Source organism: Rhinolophus hipposideros (assembly GCF_964194185.1).
Source record: "Rhinolophus hipposideros genome assembly, chromosome: 15".
NCBI lineage: Eukaryota > Metazoa > Chordata > Mammalia > Chiroptera > Rhinolophidae > Rhinolophus > Rhinolophus hipposideros.
The window spans coordinates 307645-333727 of record NC_138061.1 but is presented as its reverse complement, the minus strand read 5'-3'; the positions used below and the strand labels follow the sequence as shown (position 1 = coordinate 333727).

The 26083-nt window shown below is 58.5% G+C and overlaps 2 protein-coding genes across 6 annotated transcripts in view; both read left to right on the top strand.

The window, feature by feature from the left end:
* KNDC1 (kinase non-catalytic C-lobe domain containing 1) overlaps nucleotides 1–22426 on the top strand; it is a 53118-nt gene extending 30692 nt beyond the window's left edge. For 3 of the 5 annotated variants that reach the window (XM_081074180.1, XM_081074179.1, XM_081074177.1), the window contains exons 18-31: nucleotides 5714–5743; nucleotides 9341–9434; nucleotides 9519–9616; nucleotides 9827–10047; nucleotides 10787–10900; nucleotides 11718–11865; nucleotides 11973–12152; nucleotides 12600–12806; nucleotides 13398–13480; nucleotides 13659–13806; nucleotides 17010–17132; nucleotides 17219–17278; nucleotides 18073–18230; nucleotides 19522–22426. In XM_081074180.1, coding sequence (XP_080930306.1) covers nucleotides 5714–5743; nucleotides 9341–9434; nucleotides 9519–9616; nucleotides 9827–10047; nucleotides 10787–10900; nucleotides 11718–11865; nucleotides 11973–12152; nucleotides 12600–12806; nucleotides 13398–13480; nucleotides 13659–13806; nucleotides 17010–17132; nucleotides 17219–17278; nucleotides 18073–18230; nucleotides 19522–19753 — 1896 coding nt within the window. In that variant the 3' untranslated portion in view covers nucleotides 19754–22426. Of the gene's footprint in view, nucleotides 1–820; nucleotides 2809–5713; nucleotides 5744–9340; nucleotides 9435–9518; nucleotides 9617–9826; nucleotides 10048–10786; nucleotides 10901–11717; nucleotides 11866–11972; nucleotides 12153–12599; nucleotides 12807–13397; nucleotides 13481–13658; nucleotides 13807–17009; nucleotides 17133–17218; nucleotides 17279–18072; nucleotides 18231–19521 lie in introns of those variants that run through there. The other 2 variants (XM_081074178.1, XM_081074181.1) reach the window with 2 other exon arrangements.
* Nucleotides 22427–24969: 2543 nt separating this feature from the next.
* UTF1 (undifferentiated embryonic cell transcription factor 1) lies at nucleotides 24970–26083 on the top strand (the record flags this gene model as incomplete). Its single annotated transcript, XM_081074742.1, has 2 exons — nucleotides 24970–25516; nucleotides 25596–26083. The coding sequence occupies 2 exons, from the start codon at nucleotides 24970–24972 to the stop codon at nucleotides 26081–26083; spliced, it is 1035 nt and encodes a 344-aa protein (XP_080930868.1).

Genomic DNA, 26083 nt, shown 5'->3' with positions numbered 1-26083 from the left:
TGGGGGCGTCGGTGGCGGGCGACCCAGGCAGCAGGCACTCCCTCCCTGGCCTCCCTCGCGCAAGGCCCAGACCCCCAGGCTAGCAGACAGGAGGGGCCCCTCCATAGTCAGGCGTCCTGCTCCTGGTACCCCCTCCGGCCCCGTTTCACCTCTGGCCTCCAAGCCCGGGATGCAGGAAAGCTGTCTCCCCAGCCCTTCTGGCCCCATTTGGCCTCTCCCAGTGCTTCTCTTGTTCACCGCCCGCCACCGTCGGAGCTTTGCTTTATGACTCAGTCCCAAGCCGGAAAGAGTCCGGCACCTGCAGCGGTGCTGGCATATGTAGGGATGGGGCCATGTTCTAGGGAATCGCGCCGTTTCCTCCGGGTTGCTTTGAAGGCTGGTGGCCCTGCGTGTGTGATCGCGGGCACCCAGACCTGAAGCTGTGCATTGGGGCGACTGGGGCCTCCCGTCGAGCCCTGGTGAGGAGTGTGGCCTGTCCCACGTGTACAGGGCCCAGGGTACAGAGTACCCGAGACCACGTGGAAGCTGGATAACACAGGTTAGAGCCTGGCGTTCGGCCCAGACACGGGTCCTTCTCCCACTCCTGACTGGTATGCACTGTGCACAGGGAAGCCCGCTCAGAATTGGGGTGTCCTTGTCACCAGTGGCACTCGGTCCCCACCTGCGGTGGCCTTTCCTAGGAGCATAAAACAAACCAACTCTGAGCGGCAGCGTGATACTTCATCCTCCCACATCAGGGGAGCAGAGGGTACTGGGTTTGCTCAGCTGGGGCGAGGCAAGGGGGCACCAGTGACGGGGCCTCCACTCATGACAACCCCAGCCTGGTGACCGAGTGTGGAACGGGTCCTCCCAAGACGGCCGTCCCGATGTTGGAGGACCATGAGCAGCCCGTGGACAGTGACGTTTGCTGGGAGGTGACGACGGGGGTAGAGGACAAAACAGACTGCACACCCGCATGTGTCCCCACTGTCCGCTGACAGGGCCGAGAAGCCCAGCAGCCCAGGAGCCAGCCAGTGCCCAGACCTGGGTCTGTCTCTGACACCGTCCTCCAGTCACAGGGACCAGGGCTCCCTGGAGGAGGGCTGACCCTGGGACCAAGGCACAAAAATGCAAGCTGAGCCAGAAAGTGAAGAAATGGTCAAAACCACAGTGACGGGCATGTCAGGTCCCAGGAACCAGCTGAAAAGCTCCCGTGGGCCGTGCTGGGACAGTCTGACCAGCAGGACTGCCTTCTAACAAAGTATAAAATAAATATCCCTACACGCACATGATATAGATGGCTGAATTTAAAAGGGACGTTTTTGACAGACGAGGAAAACCCATCCTAAAATTCATACGGACTCTCAAGGGACCCAGGTCACCTAAATAACTATGGACAAGAAGAATGAAGGTGGGGGCGCTCGCTTCCTCATTTCAACACCACCAAGCTTCTGTGACCAAACCAGTGTGTCCTGATGTAAGGACAGACCTACCGTGGGACAGAGCAGAGCGCCCAGAAAGGAGCCGTCACTGACATGCTCACATGCGTTTTGACAAGGGTGCCACAACCATTCAAAGGGGAAAAGACAGTCCTTGCAACCAACGGTGCTGGGACATCCACATGTAAAAGAATGAAGCTGGAGCTGCACCTTAGATCAGATGCAAAGATTAACTAAAAAAAATCAAAGACCTAAATATAAGAGAGAAAAATATAAAAACCTTTAGAAGAAAACAGGGAACAGTTCACGACTTTGGATTGGTCAATGATTTCTTGGATATAACACCAAAAGTAAAGGCAACAAAAGTAAAAATAACTGAATAGCACTTCGTTAAAATTAAAAGCTTTTGTGCATCAAAAGAAACTATCAACAAAAGGCACCCACAGAAGGGAAGAAAATGTTTGCAAGTCATGTGTTTGATAAGAGTTTAACACAGAATATACTAAGCACTCCAGAACTCAACAAAAAACAGACAACCCAGTGAAAAAATGAGCAAAGGACTTAGACATTTCTCCAAAGGAAATACACAAATGGCCGAAAAGCCCATAAAAGGATAATCAACGTCCTTAGTCATCAGGAAAAAGCAAGTTAAAACCACAGTGAGACACCACCTCACACCCACTAGGTGGCTATTATACAAAATTTTAATTTAAAAAAGAAAACTACACATGTTGGCAGGGTGTGGAGAAACGAAAACCTGAGCACTGTTGGTGAAAATGGAAAACAGTGCAGGAGAGGAAAATGGAAAACTCACTGCGGAAGACAGTACGATGGCTCAGAAATTAACAGTAGGAATGAACTGTAATTTAAACAAACAGGCCGGGGCTGTAAAGTACAGCCCCGGGAACGTCGGCGATAATACTGTGACGAGTATGTCGGTGTCAGTGGTAGCAGACTGTTTGGGTGATCTCTTTGTGAGGTGTGGAACTGCCTAATCACTTGAAACTGGTAACATAAATAAACAATAAAACACAAAATTCGTGGTGGGACTGCCCTGTGCCCCGGCGACCTCATGGCCGTGCTGTGCGCCCAATGATGGGAAGCAGGTGCACGCCGCCACCAAGTGTCCGTGGCCGGATGGAGGGCAAGCAGCACGTGTCCCGTCAGACGGGGACGTTGCTTAGCCTTCAGACAAGCAGAGGACACCTGGCACCTGCTCTTGCACCCAGGGACCTGGAGGACGGCACGCTGAGTGGCACGAGCCCGTCACACGGGGCAGCACTGTGTGACCCCACTTAGAGCACAGCTTGTCCCTAGAGTTGGCACAGTCATGGGCACACGCAGATGGGGGCGCCGGGGTTAGTGTCTGAGGGGGCAGAGTCTGTCGGGAAGATGAGGAGGTCGGGGGTGAGGGTGGCGACGGCTGCACAGCTGTGTAAATGTGCTTAATGCCCCTGAACTGCATGATGAAAAAGGGTTAAAATGGTAAATTTAATGTATATCTTGTCACAGTGGAAATGTTCCCAATAAAAGTTTTTGAAATGAGTCAAAGAACAAAAAAGTGGGGGAGCGATAAGCTTTGGCCTTGGGGACGTGAGGATTGAGCCGAGGCTTGCGTCATTTCCATTGAATCTTAGAGGAGGTGGGGGCGGGGGATGGCCACGTCCCTGGTGGCTTCCTCTGCCCTCCCCTCGTCTCTAGCCCAGGCGTCCACAGCATCCCATCAGCTGCGCTGTCCTGTCACCGCTGCTGGGGCCAGTGAGTGTGGGGGCAGGGTGCCTGCGCCCCCAGCCTGAAGGAACATGTGACCCTCTCAGAGGCAGCTCCCTGCACCCACCAGCTTCATCCCGAGAGCCCCGCTGTGTCCTGTAATGCCATAGATCATGTCCTGTGATGTCACAGGTCACCCTCTGACATCATAGGCCGTCTTCTTTTGTTTTTTTCTTTTTTTTTTATTTATTTATTAGTTTCAGGTGTACAAGACAAGGTAATACTTAGACGTTCATCATTTATATCCCTCATACTGTGAACCCCCCTCCCCCCATCCACTATCCCTCCGACCTCACACCGAGCCATCACATTATATATATAAAATTATAGTTGGCATTCATTAATGTTTAGCTTCTGGTGTACAATGCCATGATCAGGTATCCACAGTATCCCTGAGGTGGTCTCCCAAATAGGACGCATGTCCATCGGATACCCAACAAAATCTTTACAACATTATTGAATACCTTCCCCAAATTAATTTTCAAAAAAACCCTGAGGCCATCTTGTGGTTACCAGCTGCTTCCAAATCCCTTCACCTTTCCCCTTATGCCCAACCCCCTCCCACACACCCATCTAACCACTCTCGGTTTTTTCTTTGTGTCCCCAAAACTGTCTCTGATTAGTTCATTCACATAGTCTTTTCTTTAGATTCCATATATAAGTGAGATCATATGGTACTTGTCTTTCTCTTTCTGACTTATTTCACTTAACATAATGTTCTCTAGAACCATCCATGTTGTTGCAAATGATAAGATTTCTTTCTTCTTTATGGCTGCGTAATACTCCACTGTATAAATGTACCACAGCTTCTTAATCCAGTCATCTACCGATGGGCATTTTGGTTGTTTCCATATCTTGGCTATTGTGTAAAGTGCTGCAATAAACATAGGAGTGCGTACAGATTTTTGAATTGGAGTTTTGGATTTCTGCGGGTAGATGCCTAGGAGTGGAATTACTGGATCATAGGGTAGTTCCATTTTCAGATTCCTGAGATACCTCCATACTGTTTTCCATAGTGGCTGCACTAATCTGCAGTCCCACCAACAGTGCACTAGCGTTCCCTTTTCTCCACATCCGCGCCAGCATTTGTTGTTTGTTGCTTTATTGATGATAGCCATTTTGACTGGAGTGAGGTGGTATCTCATTGTGGTTTTTATTTGCATTTCTCTGATGGTTAGTGAGGTTGAGCATTTCTTCATATGTCTTCTTGCCTTCTGTATGTCCTTTTTAGAGAAATGTCTCCCCAAGTCCTCTGCCCATTTTTTAATTGGGTGGTTTGTTTTTTTGGAGTTGAGTTGAGTAAGTTTTTTATAGATTTGTGATATTAATCCCTTATCAGATATATCATTGGCAAATATCTTTTCCCATACAGTAGGATCCCTTTTTGTTTTATTGATGGTTTCCTTTGCTGTGAAAAAACTTTTCAGTTTGATGTAATCCCACATGTTTATATTTTCTCTTACTTCGCTCGCGCGAGGGGATATATCAGTGAAAATCTTACTCCGGGTAATGTCCATGAAGTTTCTTCCTATATTTTCTTCTAGATATTTTATGGTTTCAGATCTTACATTTAAGTCTTTAAGCCATTTTGAATTTATTTTTGTATATGGTGTAAGGAGGTGGTCCAGCTTCATTTTCTTGCATGTGTCCGTCCAGGTTTCCCAACACCACTTATTGAACAGACTGTCTTTACCCCATCGTACATTCTTGCTTCCATTGTCGTAGATTAGATGGGCATATAGGCATGGATTTACGTCTGGACTCTCTATTCTGTTCCATTGATCTATGTGTCTATTTTTATGCCAGTACCATGCTGTTTTGATTACTGTAGCCTTGTAGTATAGTTTGAAATCAGGTATCGTTATACCTCCCACTTTGTTCTTATTTCTCAGGATTGCTGAGGCTATCCGGGGTCTTTTATGGTCCCATATAAATTTCAGGATTATATGTTCTATTTCGGTGAAAAACGTCGTTGGTAGTTTGATAGGAATTGCGTTGAACATGTATATTGCATAGGCCGTCTTCTGATGTCACAGGTCACAGTTGCTGGGGCAGGTGGTAGGGGGTGGCAGTTCCACAAGGAAGCTTGTCTGGTGCCCATGGGTTCCCTGTGGGGGTGCCTGGTCTAGGCTAATGGGGACCTTTCCTCAAGCCATGTTCTCAGAGTGGCGGCCCCTTGCGGGGAGACGCCCCTGGCGAGCCCGCGTCACCCCTACATCTCACTTCGATTGTTCTTGAGAGTGGGCTGTCAGACCAGCGTGGGTGAAAGACTCTGCTGAGTGCCAGCATCTATTCCTGTGTGGTCGTGGGCGTGTGGTTGGGACAAGGAAGTTTCCCTGGGCCTCCCGTCTCTGAAACACCGATCCAGGAAAAGCCACTCCTGGGAACCCTGCTTGGCTCCGTTGTCACAATGCAGGTGGCTCCTGTGGGGGACAGTCTGGAGGAGGCAAGGTGGTTTGGGGAGATGCTGTGGGGCAAGCAATGAGGAGTGACCTTGTTTCCCCTTTTTCCTGCTCACTGGAAAGACGGCTGTCCTGGAACCTGAATGCAGGCAGGTGAGTTTCCTGGGCCCTTCTCTGCATCGTGGCGGGGTTGGAGGAGACCAGCCCATGGCTGTAGTTTCCCATTTCTCTTTGAGAACCCACCGTGTCTGTTTTAAAACAAAAACGAGAGGCACAGACACATTTCACGTTTGCTACCCAAAGAGAGAGCGTGTGTGCACAGGCCCAGGCAGCTGAGAGCACTGACCCATGTGGCAGCTGCCGTCCACCGGCACGGGCTGACGTGCACCTGTGTACCTGCCAGCTTGGGCCGCGGGCCCGTGTACCTGCGTGTGGCTGTGGGCCGTGTTGCGTGTGTATGCCCGTGTTCTCGTGTGCCCAGCACTGCGATGCCCCTGGGGCTCTGACTTCCATCCTGCTGCTAGCAGCCATTGTTTCCAGTATTGGCTCTGGTTTCGGTTCCTCTCTCTTTTTTTCTGTCTACAATTCCTGGCTTTTCCAGCTCCCTCTGTGGGTTGTCTGCGCCCCGATGTTCAGTTGCCTTCAGGCTCGTTAAACCCAGCCGATGTGCCTGGGTTTTGCCTCACGTCATTCACGGTTCTGTCTCCAATGAACTAATGCTCTTAACTGTATAAAAAAAGCCTTTAGTCGGGTCAGACCCGGGAAACACGTAAATTCACAAATAAAGCACCTAAATGTTTTATTTGGACCCAGCTGGTCCAAGGCAGCCTGTGGTCAAGTTTCTTGTGCTTCTGCCAGAGTGTCACTGTTAGGTGACACCCAACTCAAATGTTTCCTTCTCCGTCATCCTTTGTGCTGGTTTGAATTTTAATCCATGTAGGTTTACCTTTAAAATCAGTTGAAACAGCCCTTTTTGAAGAATTGGGCTGCAGTTCAGTAGCGTGTGAGGTTAATGAACTTCACACCTAACTGCGTAAACTGAGGTTCCCAGGACACTGACCCCGATGCAGGAGCAGACAGCAGCGCGTCCCGTGGCCTCTGCCCTCAGACCCGCTCTGGGGGTTGGTCCACATCAGCGTCTGGATAAAGGACAAAGAGGCCATGGGGCTCCACACGGCCTTATGCAGGGGGACCCCCGAGCCACCCAGGGAGGAGACAGCTCCAGGACTCAGGGCTCTGGCCATCCTGCCCTCTTAGGCTGTGGGAACGTCAGCCAGTTTCACTGCCACTGTCCTCGGAAAGGATCACAGAGAAGCTTGCGTGCAGAGGCCTGCGGAGCCCTCAGGCCTGACTCAGACCAGACGCCCAGACAGGAGAGGCGAGTCCTACTGTGAACACAGCTCCTCGGGACCCCTAGCACTGGGGCCATGGCTCACCTGGTGCCGTCAACGGGACTGTCCTCCGTGACGGGATGTTCCAGATCTGTGTGGTCTGCAGGGTGGCCACTGGCCGTGTGTGACTTCTGAGCACTTGAAGTGTGGCCCCATGATGGAGACATTGGCATTTTCCTTTCATTTAATACTAGAGACGCCACCGTGGCCGGTGGCCCCACGTTGGAGGCGCAGGTTCTGCACACGGCCCTTGGTGCTCTCTCCCCACCCCGCCGACAGTGCCGAGGGGCGGCCAGGTAGCAAATGGGGGAGCCAGGCTGGGACACAGGCAGTGTGACGTTAGAGCCCAGGCTCTGAAGCACGGGCCCAGGGAAACGAAGGCTCTACCAGTGTGCTGCCGCCTCGTCCAGAGTGGCACCTCACGAGTTTCTGTGGAGATCACTGCAGCCTTCCCGGGTGCCGGCCTCCCCTACAGCCAGGCCCGGAGGTCCTTGGGGACCTGGAGACTGGGCAGAGGCCTGTGCTGTGCTCAGTCTGCGCCCCCTGCCCGCAGCCCTGGCCAGGTGGTGCCAACCATCTCCTGCCCTGCAGTCAACATACCAGCTCCTGGAAGGACTCAGCTGCGGGACCACGTTCCCTGTAGAACCAGCAGATAGAGGGAATTCAAACATTTAAATAGAAACACGTCCTGCACTTTTCATTTTCAGAATTGTTCAGCAACAAATGTGTCAACAAAGCAGAGGCCACTGTCACAGGATGATGAGATGGGGGAATCTTGTTTGCATTTGAGCTGATTCAGTTTCCCCAAATGAGCACCTGGGTGCATCTGCTTTCAGGTGAACACCCCGTCCATAGGGTGCTTGGGGCCTGGGCCCCCTGCCCAGTTAACGGCGCAGTTTCCCCAGGGCCTAAGGGTCCCTGGGCCTCTGCCCCCTTCCCCAGCCCTCACTGTGGCCCCTCCACACCCATGCTGTTCCTGCAGGAGTAACCGACCTCACAGCCCAGCCAAAGTCCCCCTGGAACTCGAGTCCCCACTCAGTGGGAGCCCAGGACCACCTATCCCTCACCCCTGGGCTGGGAGCCCGGACACAGGTGGGCACACAGGCTGTCCTCCCCACGAAAGGGTGGGTCCTGTCTGGACCCTGGTCATTGCTACCATTTGTTGACCTGAGCCAGCCTGTCCTTGGGCTTCCCTGCCCATCCTCTGTGTGGTGGGGACCAGGCTATGTCCACAGGACTGTGGGCAAAAGCAGGGGTGGGGCAGCCCCTGCCAGGCAAGCCTGTGGCTCCTCCTGGGAGGACGTAGCAGCTTCTTTCTGGAGACAGAAGTCCTCCAGGAAGGAGCTGGGCCCAGTGCTGCTGGGACATGAAGCAGAGCTGGGGGCCTTAGCTGCTGCTTCCCTCATGGGGATGTGACCTGGCTGAAGCCTCTGCTGTCCTCCGCTCTCTGGGCAGAAGTCCCACATAGGCTGGCAGCAGGGCTCATCTGCTGGGGTCTGCGTCCTCATGTGTCCTGTTACAAGCTGTCGGAGCAGCGCAGGATGTGTCCTGGGGAGGTTGGCACAGGCCTCTAGCAGCTGCAGCCTCCATGGTCCAAGGAGAGGCAGCCGGCAGAAGGCGCCAGGTTGGGGTCGTTCCACGAGGGCAGATTTGCTGAGACAAGGGGCCCCAGAGTGTGGGGTGGGGCCTTGGTGGGCACGCCTGTGGCCGAGGAACAGCCGACTGAGGCCGGGACCACACACGCCTGGTGGTGACAGCTGCCGCCCTGTGACTGACCCCCAGGGCAGGGAGGCCTGAAGGAGTCGTGGTCCCACGTGCCCAGTCTCCTGACTAACGTGATGTCCCCCGAGAAGCAGAGCCACCTCCCAGGAGGTCCCAGCATTGGACACAGACCCCTACCCTCCTCTGCCCACATTTTCGTCCTGGGGCCTGTGAGGGCCTGGAGTTCTTGGGAACAGTTAGTAGAGGGTGATGGAATGCCAGTTGTCTCACTGTTTTTTGGCCACACTTCTTTAAGTGGGTCAGTCAAATCCACTTTGCAAGCGTGAGTTGACTGAGAGACTGGCCTGTGTGCCGCGGCTCCTGTGTCTGCCCTGGCCACCCACAGCAGGGCTCTGACTCCCACTTGCCCACGGACGCGTTTCCTCACTGCAAGCTGGCACCCCCTGAAGACATCCTCGTGCGTCCCGTATCCCCGCGTGTCCCCATGTGCTAATGTGTTTTCATCCCGTGTGGGCCCTGCGGAAATGTGACTCCAGGCCAGCAGAGGCAAGTACGTCTGAGTGCTGCCCAAGGCCACGGACACCTAGAGGGAGGGTGGCTGCCGGGGGCTCACCAGCTGTCCCCCCCCCCCCCGCAGGAGCTGGAGCAGCAGCTCATGATGGAGAAAAGAAACTACCGGAAGACTCTGAAGTTCTACCAGAAGCTCTTACAGAAGGAGAAGCGGAGTAAAGGTAGGAACATGTGCGCCCGGCCTGTACCGGTGGCCAGGGGCCCAGGGGCCACAGCCACGGTGGCTGACTCTGCCCTGCCCCCAGGCTCCGAGGTCAAGACCATGCTGTCCAAGCTGAAGGGCCAGCTGGAGGAAATGAAGTCCAAGGTGCAGTTTCTCGGGCTGGTCAAGAAGTACCTACAGGCGAGTCCTCCATCTCTGTTCCCTCCCTTGTGTGGGTTTCCTACTGTTAAAACCTTGAAAATCAGTTGTTAAAAAAAAAAACCTGATTTTTGAGGGACCACAAGTTGCACCAGCCCTGGGGTCTGTGGTGGGGTGACTGGGCACCCTTGTCCCGCACACACCTGGTGGCAGCGGGTCAGCCGACAGTGGTGACCCACCCTCTCCTCCCAGGTCACGTATGCGGAGTGGTGGGGCCTGGAGCCCTGCACCCTGCCGGTGGTGGTGAACGTCGCGTCCGCCCCCTGTGACACACTGGACTTCAGCCCCCTGGACGAGTGCTCGTCCCTCATTTTCTACAACGTCAGCAAGCACCCGCGCAGCAGCCGCCACGGGAAGGCCCGCGTCCTGCAGGCCGGCACCCCGCTGGGGCTCATGGCGTACCTCTACTCCAGGTGCAGCCCCTGGTGCCCCAGCAGGCATGGGCCTCGGCTCCTGCGAGCAGAAGGGAAGGGGAACAGAGAGATGGGCCCACAGGAGGCGGGAGAGATGGGGAAAGCCTCAGCCTGTGTCTCTGAGACGCCCGCACATTTTTATGTAGCAGAGATTTTCACCAGAAGTTTAAGCTGATGTGTTAACTGCCACGTGCCCTCTTTGCCAGACTCCTGGCCTGAGTGAACTCAGAGCCACAGGCCCCACCACACACAAATCTGTGGGCCTGGGCCCATGGGTCTCAGCATGATTAACTTACCCAGTGGGCTTCTCAAACACACAGGCACCTCAGGGACACACCTGGATCCCATCCACTTCCCTGAGTCAAAACACCCCACAGTTGTCTGGCTCCCCAGGGATGGCGGCATTTCTGCAGCCGCCACCTCTGGGTGTGAGTACTGACTGGATTCATCAGGCTCCCCAATAAGTGCAGGTGTGCTGTCCACTCACACCCAGTGTCACGGGAACCCTGGGCCACCCCAGCACCCCCACCCCCACCCTCCACTGCTCTGCCCACCATGTCCACAGAAAGCCCTGCGTCCTGTGTGGGCCTTTCAGCTCCACACTCACATAGAACTATGTTCACACTCACACACACTCGCTGACACTCCCATGCACATATCCCAGAAGCCCAGTGAAGGCTGTGGCAGCCCCCCCACCGCACAGGTAGGTCCTCCGGTCTGACGCCCACCCCACCTGCAGTGGCGCCTTCCTGGAGGGCTACGTGCAGCAGTTCCTCTACACCTTCCGCTACTTCTGCACGCCGCACGACTTCCTGCACTTCCTGCTCGACCGCATCAGCAGCTCCCTGGCCAGGTACACGAACCCCGTGGCACCCAGCACCTCGTTTGCTGGCTGTGAAGGGTGGGGACAGACGTGGTCCCTAGTGACCCTGACGAGGAGGGATGAGGGCAGAGCCCGGCGGGAGAAGGAGGAGGCAAGGGAGCAGGCCATGGCAGGAGGGGATGAAGGTGTCCCAGCCAGAAGAGGCTGCTGACGCCCATGGGGAAGGGGTGGGGGCAGGGGGCAGGGACAGGAACAGGTGGGAAGGGTGGGCATTACCAGGACACCGAGGTGGGGGAGACCCTGCAAGCCACCAGCCGCCACCTGCAGCGTCCCCACAGCCCACTAGCTGGGGTGGAGGGTGGTAGGTGGACCGTTCCGGCCACTCTGGGCTGGCTCGTCAGCCCCCACCCCACACAACTGTGCAACCTCTTACCAGGCTGGGAGCCTGGGGCCATCGGCATTGGCTTTCTCCTTGTGGGGGAGGGGCTTACGGGAGGCCCCGTACCCCGACTCTCCCCGTGTGCAGCCAGGCTCCCCCCAGCCTGTTGGGAGCACCCTCCCGCGGCTTCCTGCCCTCTGGTGTCCTGTGCACTGGCTGTGGGGGTGGCAAGTACAGGAGAGGCACTGGCCCGGCCCCCGACGCTGAGCCCTGGGCCCCCGTTGTGGGCTGCCTGCTGCCTGCCGCTCCTGGGCAGGCAGGGTCAGGGCTGAAATGCCCCCTTGAAGGCAGAGCTTCACTCAGACCCCATCTTCACCCCCTTGCTTGGCGGGGTGACCCGGGCAAGACAGGCCCCATGGTGTTGGCAGGGGACCCTGCCCGGCTCAGGTCCCCTCCATGTGCCTGCAGAGCCCAACAAGACCCCACGTCGACCTTCACCAGTATCTACAAGAGGAGCTTCTGCCTCCTGCAGGCCTGGGTGGAGGAGTGCTACGCCGTGGACTTCCTGGGAAACGCCGGGCTACTGGGGAGGCTCGAGGACTTCATCTCCTCCAAGGTGACCGCTAGGCAGGCCAATGGCCAGAACGGCCTGTAGGCAGCACTCTGCGAGTAGGAACCACTGCCTGTCTGGGAAGCAGCAGTGAGCCCGGTGCTTCTGTCCAGGTCCTGCCCCTGGATGGCTCCGCGGAGCACCTGCTTGGTCTCCTGGAGGTGGGTGCAGACCGGTGGGCCGAGGGCGGCCCCCGCGGCACAGGCCTGGAGGACCCCAAGGATGCCGAGGAGGACAGCAGGCCTCTCAATGCCATCTGTAAGAGGTTCTCCGAAGACGGCACCTCCCGCAAGGTGGGGCCTTCCACAGCCCGCGGCACCCCACATGCGTGTGCAGCACATACACACATGTGCACCCACGTGGACTGAGCATACACACGCCCTGTACGTGCACACACGCTCCCGTGCTGCCAGGCCTGGGACCGGCCCTGTGGGGCTACACGTCCTGTCCACTCACCCTGGGCAAGGACAGGCACCCTGGGGCCAGAGATCCAGATGGAGAAACCACTGTCAGGAAATGGCCTGGGTGGGGGCAGCGTCTGAGCGAACCTTTCCATAACACATAGGGATAGCCCCGGATCTCAGCAGCTCTGTCCATGGGGGACCTGCTGAAATGACCAGGGCAGGTGTCCGTGGGCGGGAGGCATTTGTTCTCTGGCTGTAGCTGACCCCGTCTGAAGGGTCCTGGGCCGAGCGCCCACCTGGTGCCCTGCCCGCCGTCTGACTCCGCTGGCCCCGCAGAGTTTCCCCTGGAGGCTGTCTCGGGGCAACGGGCTGGCGCTGCCACACCACAAGGAGCACCAGTACACCATTGCGTCCGCCCTGCCCAAGCCCTGCTTCTTCGAGGACTTCTGCGGCCCCTACACCAAGGCCAGCGCCAAGGGGCCCTACTTCCTGACAGAGTACAGCACCCACCAGCTCTTCAGCCAGCTGACGCTGCTACAGCAGGTGAGGGCCGGCCAGGCTGGGTGGAGGGCTGGAGGGTGTTTGCTGGAGGGCTACACACACGTGATGGGGGCAACTGTCAGACGCACGGGCCACTGGCAGCCGCCACCTAAGGGGGGCTCAGGGGGGGCATTGGCTCTGGGCCCACAAAGGGCACATGGGGCCCACCACCCACCAGCACCTGCGTCCCCCACACTCCCACCTCCAGAGCACGAGACGGTGCACTGCACGCTGCAGTGGGACAATGGTCTCATGTCCTGTAGCTGGGCAGACTGATGGTGGCCCTTTGGGCCCCTGCTCTGCAGGGCTCAGGCGTCTCCAGGGTCCTTCACCCCTTTTCCAGAGCCCGCCCCCAGGCATCCCCTGCCAGGGCCCTCCACCGTCCTGGGCCCCACCATCCTCACAGACGACAGCGGTGACCGAGACCCAGCACGATCACAGCTGGGCAGACACCAGAGCCGCCAGGGCTGGGCCTTGCAGCACACTGGGCGGGCACTGAGCGTGTGGCTGCAGAGATGCCCCCGTCACCCCCAGGCTTGACCGCGAGGTCCCAAGGGAAGGCGCCCTGACCCTCTGTGTCCTTGTCTCTGGCAGGAGTTGTTTCAAAAGTGCCATCCCGTCCACTTCCTAAACTCACGGGCCCTGGGTGTCACGGACAAAAGTGTGGCCATTCCCAAGTGAGTGTCCATCTGTGGTGTCGGCCCCACTGTCCTGGGACAGATGGCTGGCGGGGGGAGGCTGGCGGGGGGGCTTCACCTAAGTGTCTCATGGACACTCTTGGCCAAAGGGAGATGCTGGGGTCACAAACGGTCCGAGCCACACCTTCCGCACAGCCGGCCTCTCTGTCTTTTCCAGAGCCAGCTCCGAGTCTCTGTTGGCCAAAACCAGCAGCTTATTTCTGACCAATTACATCCAGGACAAGTACCTGTTACACCTTTTAAGAAGTGCAGATGACGTCAGCACCTGGGTGGCTGCCGAGATTGTGACCAGCCAGACCTCCAAGGTTGGCACCCACATCGCTATGGTGTCAGAGCCGGGTGTGGGGTCCGACCACACCTCCCGTGGTACCCGGTCGTTACAGCTCCAAGGGCAGGGGTTCCGCAGGGCCGCCCGGCCACGGGTGAAGCCGTCCAACACACACCGCCTGTCACACCCCAGCCTGTAAGGTTCATCAGTGTCTTGGGGACGCAGCTTGGCTCTGGGCCACCATGACACACCTCGGTCCCCCCTGGATCCGCACACGTATGCCACTCAGACACACGTATGTCTCCCACACATGCATGCACTCGTACGTACAGCCTCACTTGCAGTAACTGTCACACACCCATCACACAGGCCCTCACACAGCCACACGCTCACACGTCCCACACTCGAGGTCCAGGGTACACCCCTGGGGCTCCTGCCACATTCCTGCCTGAGCGGTGTCCCTGGGCTAGGAACGGTGACTGCAGACTGTCCCCCCATCCTGCTCGCCTTGGCGGTGGGGAGCAGCTTGGTCACTGCCACATCCCCTGGTGGCAGCACATTGTGTGCCTAGGCCAATCTGTAGAACAAGTGACACAGGTCAGTGATCCAATAAGGGCAACCCCCCCCCGCCTTCCGGGGACGAGGCCCAGCCTCGTCTAGGGCCCATGGGGCTTGGGCTGGACGCAGGTATGTCAGCCCGAGCTGACCCAGCTGCTTCAAGCAGGGCACTGGGCAGGCCACGGAGGGCAGTCACCTGCCTCAGGGCCCCAGGAGCTGCCGCAGGAAACACCAGGGCCACGTCCTCCCCATCGGACAGCGAAGCCAAGATATGTGCCTTCCTGGTACTGACAGCCTCTGCAACTTGTTTTCCCTTTGGCAGTAGTTGTTCACGTTCCCCTCTCCAAGCCGCACCAGGCAACCCCAAGTCCCGCTAATGACTGTAGAGCTTTCTACTCCTTTCCCCTTTTGGGGTGAACTTTCGAGCTTAGGGTTTTATTAGCCGACAGATTGACCCATCTTCCCTCTGCCAGGATGTGGGAACAGGGACTGGTGGTCCTAATCCATGGTATTTCAAATGTCGTGAGTGACATTGAATGCAGCTTGCCCGTATCAGGGCGTCACACAGGAGCCTGTGTAGCTGGGCTTCACGGAGGACCTTCCAGGGGACGTGAACAAGGACAGTCACTGCACAGGCCTCGGCCTTCTGGGAGCTTTGCTGAACCTGAGCCCCAAGATACAGCCTCCTCGCAGCCTGAGAGGTAGGCTCCCGTCCTGAGTGCCACTGTCTGCCGTGGTCCCATGCTGTGCCGTCAGCATGACAGAGCCGTCAGACTCACAGCCAGGTGTCAGCGCCCGTCCTGGAAGGGCGAACAGACTGCGGGCGTCACTGTGACGGTAATCCATGGATGTGAACGGGCTCCCACGTGCCTGTAAGCGAAACAGCACAGACTCACGAGCAGTACCCACCCACGAAGTGGGAGCCGGTGGCAACAAGAGCCCAGTGCACGCCGCCAGGGGACACGTTTCTGAGAAAGTGCACATGGGCCTTTAGCCCATGTGCTCACCACGTCTGCGGCACCTGCCGTCTCCTGCATTGTGTGTTACTTACTGTGATGTCCTTCAGGACAGGCCAGAAGGCTAACTCTGACGGGCGGAAACGGATCACAGAAAATTGTTAGAATTCACACTTTGGGCCGGGCGGTCAATACTAGATAACAGTACATTCTGTTCATTTGACATCCTGGAGCAATGGGGTGGAAATCCAAGTTCAAGAAGAAAAGGAAACAGTGCAAAGTTTCTCACCTTAAAGAAAAGCTTGTCTTTCCTTGGATGAAAATTGGTGAGTTTGAAGGCAAAACGGGATTTTTATTTCCTCAGATAAGTTTAAAAGTGATGGAACGTAGAAGCCAAGAGGAAGAAGCAACCCAGGTGACCATGGCCGGTGGACAGATGTCGTCTGGCCACACAGTGCACTGCTGCCCAGCCTGAGAAAGGAGGAAGATTGTGGCACTGGCTCCACGTGGATGGACCGTGGGGACGTTGTGCTGAGTGAAACGAGCCCGTCACAAAAAGACAAGTACAGTTGATGCCACCATAGGAGGGACCTGCAGGAGTGACACTCGGACAGGACGTAGGCGGGGGCGGGGCTGGGGGGTGGGCGCCATGCAGTGGGGACCCTTTCAGTCCGACAAGACCAGGAATGCTGGAGATGTGACACGAGCCGGTGGACGTGGTTAATACTTCTAGACTGTAAAAAATGACTGCGCAAACTGTATTTTTATCACCACAAAAATTTTTTTTAAAAACCAAAAGGCGGTGGAAAAGTTATCTGAAAGTGTCTGAAATTGCACACTTTTCTTCTTAAACATACGAGGAAACACATGAGATGTCAACTTAAAGAGTATGAGTGGGAAAATGGTTTTCAAGACCCCTCAGCACAAGTCAGATGGGAGCGTGCATGGTGAACGACCGCCAGGGACGTGTGTGTGACCACAGGCTGGGGTCAGACCCAGTGGACAGGCGTCAGGGTCGGGACCCAGGCACTGTGCCCCCCTGAAAGATGGCCCTGCCACGGCAACCGTCTGCAGGCTGAGGCAGCTCTGAAAGGAGGGGTCCGCTGAATTCAGAACTTTCTGGAAGTCTGCAGTTGTGTGCACGCCGAGTGCTACACGTGGGCCTTCGGGTCTGGTGTGAAGTGGTGCGGCCGTGAGGAATGAGATCCCTGTGAGCGGGAGCTGTTCACTGGGGGCTTCCCGTCAAATCCCGCGAGCTGCCCACCGAGGTAGCGGTGAGACGGCATGCGACCGCATCCCAGTGGGACCCTGAACCGCATCCCGCAGTGGACGCCGGCCCAGCAGGCAGTGAGAAGCTGCCGTCTGTGCCCTTTGCTTCTGGACACATCAGCTGCATCTTCCTGGGGGGGGCCACCCTGCCGGTCCTGCAGCTGTGCTGCCCCCATCTGTCCCACTCAGGCACAGTGGTTTGTCCCGGGAGGGGCTGCACCGAGACGTGATGCTGAGTTCGCCGCACATCTGTGCACTTAAGTGGGCACCTGCTTTTTGTTTGTGTTTAATGCCCACCCTCCTGCCCAGACCTGAGCCCACCAGCCTGCTCCTTGCACACGCCGTGGGGCACACGCTTCCTTGGGCCCTGGCACTGGGTTCTTCCCACACGCCCTAAAATGTGCCCACCCATGCGTCGTGGCTGCAAGACGCCGAATGCTCCATTTTCCTGTTTCAGCTGCAGGTGGCTCTGCTGTCCAAATTTTTGCTGATTGCGAAATCGTGCTATGAGCACAGGAACTTTGCGACAGCCATGCAGATCCTGGGTGGCCTGGAGCATGTCGCCGTGAGGCAGTCCCCCGTGAGTCCGCCTGAAGGCCGTGCAGGGCACTGGGGGGGTGAGGGGGGCACCGCACGCTGCCCGCCTCATGTGCGCTTTCATTCTAGGCCTGGAGAGTGTTACCCGCAAAGGTAGCGGAGGTCATGGAGGAGCTGAAAGCCGTAGAGGTACGGCTGCGTGAGCTCTGGCAGCTGCGTCCACCGGGGCCCTCCTCAGTGACACTCTGCACACCCGAGGGTCCGGCCCAGCAGAGCCTGCATCGCGGCCCCCAATCCACACGGTCCCCTCCGGTCGTGCGTGGAGCAGCCTGCCTTGCCCATCCCCCCCGCCAGCCGCCCGGAGCCTCTGCTGCTTAACTGGCAAAGACAGCTGGGAGCTCAGAGCTCCAGGAGCCCACCTCCCGGGCCAGTGGCACAGGGCACAGGTGCCCAGGGCATCTGAGCTTGGCTAGCTGGCAAGATGCAAAGTCTGCTTCGTGAGATCCTGAGTGAGGAAATACCATTTGTGATGACGGGCATGTCCCTCAAACAGGCAGCAGGCACCCAGGCAGCCCCACGCTGAACACAGCTCCTGCAGGTGGGAGGACTGTGTGTCCTTGGTGGACACCAGAGACTGGTGTCCCTGCAGCTGGCCAGCCCGGGTCTCCGTCTCGTTTGGGACTTGGTCGCCGGGCTCCTTTCTAGAGCCCGTGGGAAAATAAGCCAGGAAGGGAATTTGCCATTTCAGTAATGGCAGGTGTGCAGCTTTCTGATGAGTGTCAGTGCTCCTGGGTGTCTGCAAGCATAAGACACCTCAACTTTCGGTCCCCAATCCACAATCCAGGTTGCATCTTGGTGGGCTGCTGGCTAGCGCCACTCAGAACGGGGGCGCCACCTGGGGTCGGCTGCGCTGAGTGGCCCGAGCTGAGCCCCAAGCCTGATCTCTGGCCTGTCCCCCCCACCCCACCCCGGCTGGGCACCAGGTCTTCCTGAAGAGTGACAGCCTGTGTCTGATGGAAGGACGGCGCTTTAGGACCCAGCCCACGCTGCCGGCAGCCCGGCTCTTGGCCATGCACATCCAGCAGCTGGAGACGGGGGGCTTCACCATGACTAACGGGGCGCACAGGTGGAGCAAGCTCAGGTGGGGCCTCCCTCACCCCTCCGCTCCTGAGGCCTGGGTCCCCCCTCGGCCCCCCCACGGCCCAGGCCTCCCACCCGCTGCCCCAGTGACTGCAGCCACCTCCTTCTCTGCACACTTGATGCCAGCATTTCCCAGTTTGGGCACATCTGCTCCCAAAACATTGACCCAAGGTTGCTGTGACCTTCCTGTTGGGAGATCCAGGCCACCTTGAACCTCATCTCAAGTGGCATGTGACTGTCCTTCATGACCCCCAGCTGTCACATCTCCCCTCGCTGCCTCCACTGTCCACCTCAGGCCAATCCCTAGAGCTGTCTGTGTAGGACACACATGGTTAGTCTTCGCCCTGTTCCTGCCGTGCCCGCACACCTGGGAGCCCAGCACACCTGGAGGCCCACCTGGGAGGTGCAGATTGGGGGTCTGGTTGTAAAAACCACCGCCATGACCCCAGCTGAAGAGGACATTGCTCCTTTCTGCCTCGCCTGGCACAGCCGTGCCCTCAGAAGCCCCTTAGCCCCCGGAGCCCCAGGTCTATGTCTGATGCCACCCTGGGCCAGACCATTCCAGGGGGTCCTCACCTCACTTTCCACCCTGTCCTGCCCTCCCTGTTTCTCCTCTTGTCCACACAGGAGGCAGGCGGGAGCTGGTAAGGACACGCCTGGGGACCTGGAACCCACTGGTTCCAGCCTCTCTGTGCAAGGCCCCTCTCAGTCACCCAACTGTAAACAGCATTTAAGAGACACCACAGGGCACATGCTGTATGAGGTCAGAAAACCCACATCAGCAGAATGGGGACTGAAAATTTACCGGGATGCCTGGACGCAGACAGGGTGGGCTGAGACCGGTGTACAGATACAGGCACACCTGGCTGTCCTGTGACTCACACTGGACACACTGTCTTCACCCAGACTGGGGACAGGAATAGCCTGAGGGTCCGCACATCTCCTCTGAGTCACCCGTTTTCTTGGATGACACCCGGGGGTTGCTGCTCACAGCTTAACCTCTGGCTCTCGGGGAAGCCCTGTTTTGCAGTGTTGGCCGGTTCGCGCGGTGCAGACACTCGCACGGTGGTGGCACTCCCACCACTGTGCTGACATCGCTGAGCACTGTGCTGGGGAGAGCTGTGCTCAGCACACACTGATGACACCCCTTAGCTGTCTACGTCCCCAGCGCTCCTGTGCGCCCAGCAGCTGACACTGGTGCCAGCAGTGAGCGGGCAACGGGCAGGTGGGCCTGAGCAATGACAGGAGGTGTGGCCTCCTGCAGACTGACGTGTCCTTCCTCCCCCGACCAGAAACATAGCCAGGGTGGCAAGCCAGGTGCATGCGTTCCAGGAGAACCCCTACACCTTCACCGCCGACCCGAAGCTGCAGTCGTGCCTCAAGCAAAGGATCGTCCGCTTCAGCGGGGCCGATGTCTCCGTCTTAGCGGCTGATACCAGGACCAGCTTCCATCAGACAGCCAGCGAGAAGCACTCTCGGAGGATTCAGGACAAGCTACGCAGAATGAAGTCCACCTTCCAGTGACAGAGGATGTGGTGTGGGCGTGGGGTCCATACGAGGCCCGCCCGACACAGCCACCTGCCTGCTGCCCACACAGCGCGCTGCCTCAACAGCGCACCAGGAGCCCTGGAGAGAGGATGGGTGTCAGTGGAGGTTGGGGTGTTTCTGCGAGAATATTTACAACCTAATTCTTAAGTTGAGTGAAAATAGAGTAAGTCAGCTCGGCAGCACCCACACACAGTTCACACATGTGGGAGACAGGGCTCTGCCACTGCCCCAGTGACCCAGCCCAGCCCACTCCCCAGGCCACCCCACAGATGTTTAGTTGCTTTCTGCGCACTTTTCATGGGTCTGGCCTGTCTTCCCAGACACAGAGGACCAAGGCTGACCTCTGACCACCTCCATGCCAGCTGCAGATTCCCGGGGGCTCTAACCCCTTCTATTAAGGCTTCCTGCCAGCCACGCCCCAGCCTGGCTTATATTCTGTCCCTCACGACCCCCACCAGTCCTGATGATCCAGCTCACAGGAGTCCCAGTCCCACGGGGATGCCAGAGCCTTCCCGCCTCCCCCCATCCCTCCCAGCCCGCCTGCCTTTGCCTGGGCCTCGCAGCTCCGCACCGGCAGCCCCCAAGGCGCCGGCTCCACCCACCCCCCCTTCAGTAGCCCCTGGTGGGACCCCTATGGCCTGGCCAGGGTTCTGCTTCCCAGCAAAGTACACAGGACATAGCAGCTCCAAGGCAGAGAGGCGGCCTCGGGCCCAGAGAGCGTCCCTCTGCGTGTCTGGGGGCCTGGGGGCCTCAGGGCTGTGGCCGCTGCCCACCCTCCCTCAGCAGCCATGCATGACGCGTACACGCTGTGGCCGGGCTCCCACACGTAGCGCTTTGGCACCTACGAGGAAATGAAGTTTGCTGCCTCGATGGTGCCCAGCTCTTCCCCAGGCCTGTCTCCACGTGGCTAGTGCTGAGCATGGCCCAGTGGGTGGGGGGCGCCCTCAGACAGGGCCCTCTCCCCACAGCAGGAGGCCAGGCCCCCGGGACCATCCCAGCACCTATGTGGTCAGTTGCAAATCGCTGCAAGACCCACAATCGCTCTTTTGAGCTTTAGAATTACTGATTTAGAGCGGCTGGCTGGCAGTACTTCTAGAAAAAGTGCCATTTGTGACAAAAGGCGGCACTTCCAACGTCAGCGCGCTTCCCACAACCCTGTCTGAGACACCCAGGGCCTTCTCCAAAGGGCCACACGGGAGCTTGGCCGTCCTGCCCGTGCAAATGAGCTTCGTGGTTTTTAGGCTTTTATATGAAAGTTACATTCTGCCAATGAACTCCCGTCTTCAGATTTTGAATTTAACAAAGATAGTGTCACAAAGCTGAAGCGGACTTAGTGTCCAGCACAAATACACATTCCACTTGCGACAGTTTCTTCGGGGAAGTGACTGGGCTCTGGGCTTAAGCACGACTGTTTGCATGGCACCCTCGTGTCCCATGGTACAAATTTCTAATAAAATCATTTCTACCAAGACAGCTTCCCTGTGGTTCGTCTTGCTGCTTCATGGGTCAGGATGGCCTCCTCCACGGCCAGTGGACAGTCAGGGTTGCTCTTGGAGGGCGAGGGGACGAGAAGTGCCCTCATCCAGCTCATCCCTCATCCAGGTCCCAGCACTGAGACCCCGTAACTCACAGGCCTGTGAACAGCAAAATCGCTCTGCAGGAAATACTTGCTTCTGGAGGAGAGTGCTGCAAACCACCCAAAATGGCTGACCCAAAGCCTCCTGGGGCCACAGCCCAAGGCTGCTGTGTCACCCTGCCCAACTCCGGCCGGGCACACCCTCTGTGCACACTCATACCCAGGCCGCAGCTGAACCTGTGGGCACGACCGTGGCTGGCAATACCGGGCAGGGTCCTGCTGGAGCGTTTAAGACTGGTGTTCTCCGTGAAGAGGTGACAGATGTGTGGGGACGTTCCCACATGAACAACAAAGCTCTCAGTCCAGCAGGAGAGTCTGGAAGAGTCAAGTTTTATAACCAAGACACCGAAGCAGTGAACCCATGTTACTGTGGACAGCTGCTGCCATGGTTAGGTGGTGCCGGGGTCCGAGGCGCGGGGTGAGTGGCTTGCGTCCTCACCAGTTGGAAACCAGTGAACCTGGCACCGCTTCCTTCCTGAGACACCAGGACAGTGCCAGGACACAGGCCTCCCTTCACAGCACCAGTCTAATCAAGTCAACGAGAAGTGAAAGCCAAGCTCCCCAGGCTCCCGCCTCACAGGTCCCTCCAGCCCAGTGCACCGAAGCTCAGGAGAAAGCCCCACCTGTATGAGGTCTGACTACCTGAGAGAGGCCAGCAGGCTGTGAGCAGCCCGACATAGCCCTGGGGGCGCTGCATGGAGGTCGAGAGACGCCCAACCATCCAGCCACCAAGTCACCAGCATATGCCACGTGGAGAAGGCCTGTGGGGCCCCACACAGCTAAGCCATAGCCCGGAAAACAGTGCCCAGGCTGGCCGGGCAGAGGCCAGCCCCGCCTGCCCAGCCTCCTGGTCCACACCGCAGCTCTGACCACAGAATCACCAACGTAAAGAACTGGCACGGCCCTCACCACTGCTTGCAGTGGCCTGTCACACTGCAGTCAGTAACTAAAGTGTGGCTGTACGCTGCAAGGCCACCGACCAGCCTCCAGACCCATGGTGCCATCTGGCGACAGAGGACTCTGGCAGCTAGCCCACTGGTCACTCTGCAGACCAGGGACATGTCCTGCTGTGTCCTGTTTGAAGTCTATTGCAAAGAAGTGGGAGTCCTCCTGGGGCACTGGGCCAGGAGATGCCACTCCTCCAGCCCCCATCTTCATCTGCCTCTCGCCCCTACAGGCGCTGACCTAAGGAACCGTGGGAAAAGGCGTCTGAGGGAACCGGTCAAGCCTGAGATGAAAGAGGCACGCATGAGGACCGCACGTGTCCAGAGTACTCGCAGCGTTGAGGTTAGCAATTCTGAGGCTGTGCTCCATGCCCACAGGGGCAGGACAATGACCAGCGGTAGCTATGGGAGCCAGTGCAGGGCAAGGGGGTCGGGTACAGAAGCACTACAGGGACGCATGACATGTGGGCTCCGGGCTGCGCAGGGCTCCTCCGTCACTGACTGCAGATGTCCAGGGGCCATCCTGCTGAGGGGCCGTCTGTGCACTGCAGGTTCCACAGTATCTCTGGTCTCTACCCACCACAGGCCAGCAGCACCCCCCAAGTTGTGACATTCAACAGTGTCCCCAGACATCGCCAAGTATCCCCTGGGGGGAGTCCCCCCAGAACCACTGTCTACTGACACCCCAGGAGCAGCCGGCAACTCTGTACCCAGATCTCAGTTCCCAGATGCCACTCTCCAAAAGAGGGCACCAGAGAGGTTTGGAGGAATTGCTGATCAGCTGATTGTAGGGCTGGAGTGGGGTAGGTACCAGGCGGTCAGGAGCATCTCGGAGTGTCAGGAGCAAGAAAGGGCTAAACTAAGGAAGGGGGGGACAGAGGACAGGCGGGAAAGAGGAGAAGAGCTCTGAGGGACTCCCAGGACCTGAGCCGGGGAGCAGAGCACTGCACAGGGTCGGACTGTAGCTCACGAGTGACGTGAACGTCCAGAGTCCACACTGACAGAGATGGACAACGTAGTGAATAAATAAACGGGGACAGTTACCGAAGAATCTCTAACACTCAGATGCCCCTGGCGGTGCAGCTTGGTCACCCCGAGTGGGGGCGGACCTGGTGACTGACCCCCACTGCAGGGCAGGGACGGGAGGAGGGTGGCCCGACAGGGGACCCACTCAGGCACCACCTTCAGGGAGATCCGGAGCAAGCATCAGTCCTGCCGCTGTCACACCCTGACGTGACAGGATATGATGGGCGCGGAACCTCTGTAGTCTTCCCCGACACCCATAACCCCAGTCGAGTCACGAGAAGACACCAGACAAGCCCACACCAAGAGTCAACATACTGACCAGTGTCCTGGAAGTGTCAGCAACGTGAAAACTAGACGGAGAGACTGCCAAGCCCCACAGAACACCAAGGACACATAATGACTATCGGCAGGTCCCTGGATGGGACCCCTGGGACAGAAAAGGGACGCTCAGTACAACCCACATAAAGTCTGTGGCTCAGGGAACAGTGTCGTAGTGACACTAATTTCTTAGCTCTGATGAGCCTACCACGGCCACGTAAGGGGTCATGGCCGGGAAGCAAAGGGGCTCTTGCTGTGTTGGCAGCATGACTGCAGATCAAGTTACCCCAAACTCCAAAGCTGTAAACACTACTGTAGCCAGAATACAGGAATAAAACTGATTTTGTTTATTGTTCATTCAATGACCTTGCTAAATTAATTTATTCTAATACTGTGCTTGTGGGTTTTGTACTTTACATGTACACAATCATATCATCAGCAAATAACGACGCTTTTACTTCTTCCTTTCAATCTGTATACATCTCACTGGTTTTTCTTGTCTTATTGCTCTGGCTAGGACTTCTAGAAGAACGTTGAACACAAGCGGTCACGTTGGACATCCTTCTTATTCCTAATCTCAGGACGTAATGCTCAATACACTATGTTAACCATAATGTCTGCCGCAGGTTTCTTTCTGTGAAGTGTGTGTGTGTGTGTGAATTGACACTAATCCTGCTCACTGGCCCCCGCTCCTTACCAGGCGCAGCCCTAAGCTGCCTGCAGGCAGTAACGAACGCCGCCTTCTGTGCGGACTAAAACCGCACCAGAAGGGGAGGGGGGCAGAGCCGGCGCAGAAACGTACGGGCAAACATCCTAGGGCGCCCAAGGGCAACAAGGAGGGGGCGCGAGGCGGCCCTCCGAGGCCAGAACTTTCGGCGCAGTGGTGAGCGGGCATGGCACGTGCGTAAACACGAGTTGAACGTTGCGCTTAACCACGTCTGCGTCGTTCCCTTGCACCTCAATTAAACAATTTAAGAAGCACGACGCCGTGGTCTGGCGGGGTCTGCGCGTCGGGCGGGGGCGGAGCTTGGCCGTGTGCTCACGGCCCCGGGGCGGAAGGCTGGCGGGGAAGGCCGGGCGCCGCAGCAGCGCTGGTTGAACTTGGCGCGCGGAGGGGGCGGGGCGGGCGGGGCGGGGCGGGGGGAGGGTCGTGTAGACCCGGCCCGGCTCCGCTAGGACGGAAGGCGGACGCCCGCGGGGTCCTCAGAGCGCGTGTGGGCGGCCTCGCGGGCCGCGGCCCGGACCCCTGCGCGACCCCCCGCCCCGAGATGCTGCTGCGGCCCCGGCGCCCACCTCCGCCGGCGCTCCCCGAGCCGCTGGCGCCGGCCAGTCCGGATCCGGAGCCACGGCTGGCGGGGGACGCCCCGGGGACGACGCCCGGACGGCCCGCCTCGCCCGGTGCGCCGGCGGCGCCCGCGTCCCCTGGCTCGCCCGTGTCCCCGGGCTCGGCGCAGCGCACGCCCTGGAGCGCGCACGAGACGGAGCTGCTGCTGGGCACGCTGCTGCAGCCGGCCGTGTGGCGCGCGCTGCTCCTGGACCGCCGCCGCGCGCTGCCCATCTACCGGCGCGTGTCGGCCGCGCTGGCTCGCCAGCAGGTGCGGCGCACGCCCGCGCAGTGCCGCCGCCGCTACAAGTTCCTCAAGAACAAGCTCCGCGACGCGCACGACCAGCCGCCGGGGCCCTTCGACGCGCAGATCCGCGAGCTCATGGGACTGCTCGGCGACACCGGGCGCAGACGCGGCCGCCGCCGCTCCCCCGGGCCCGGGCGCCTGCAGCGCGGCCGCCGCCCGGCCCCCAGCGCGCCGGCGGAGCCAGGTAGGAGGGGTGGGGGATGGGGCGGGGGGCCGCGGGCGCGCGCCGGGTGCCGGGCCCCACCGCCCGCTCCGCCTTCCAGGCGCCCCGCCGCTGCTGGCTGAGCGCGACCCCGACGCAGACCCAGCCTGGACGCTCAGGTTCAGCTCGTCCCCGGCCAAGTCTGCGGACGCCTCCCGCGCCCCCGGCTCCCCGACGACGCTCGCCACCTTCACCCCCGCTCCCGGCCGCCCAGAGGACCAGGCGCCTGCCCACGGCCCCGACTCCCCGCCGCCGCCGCCGCCCTCCGACGCCGCCTGGGAAGACTCCGACTCGCCGCCTGGCCGCCCAGAGAATCAAGCGCCTCCACAGTCCGCGCCCCCGTCGCTGAACGCCGCCCTCCTGCAAACCCTGGGGCACCTGGGCGACATCGTGGCCATCCTGGGCCCGCTGCGCGACCAGCTGCTGACCCTGAACCAGCACGTGGAGCAGCTGCGCGGCTCCTTCGACCAGACCGTGTCCCTGGCGGTGGGCTTCATCCTGGGCAGCGCCGCCGCGGAGCGGGGCGTCCTGGCGGACCGGCGCGAGTGA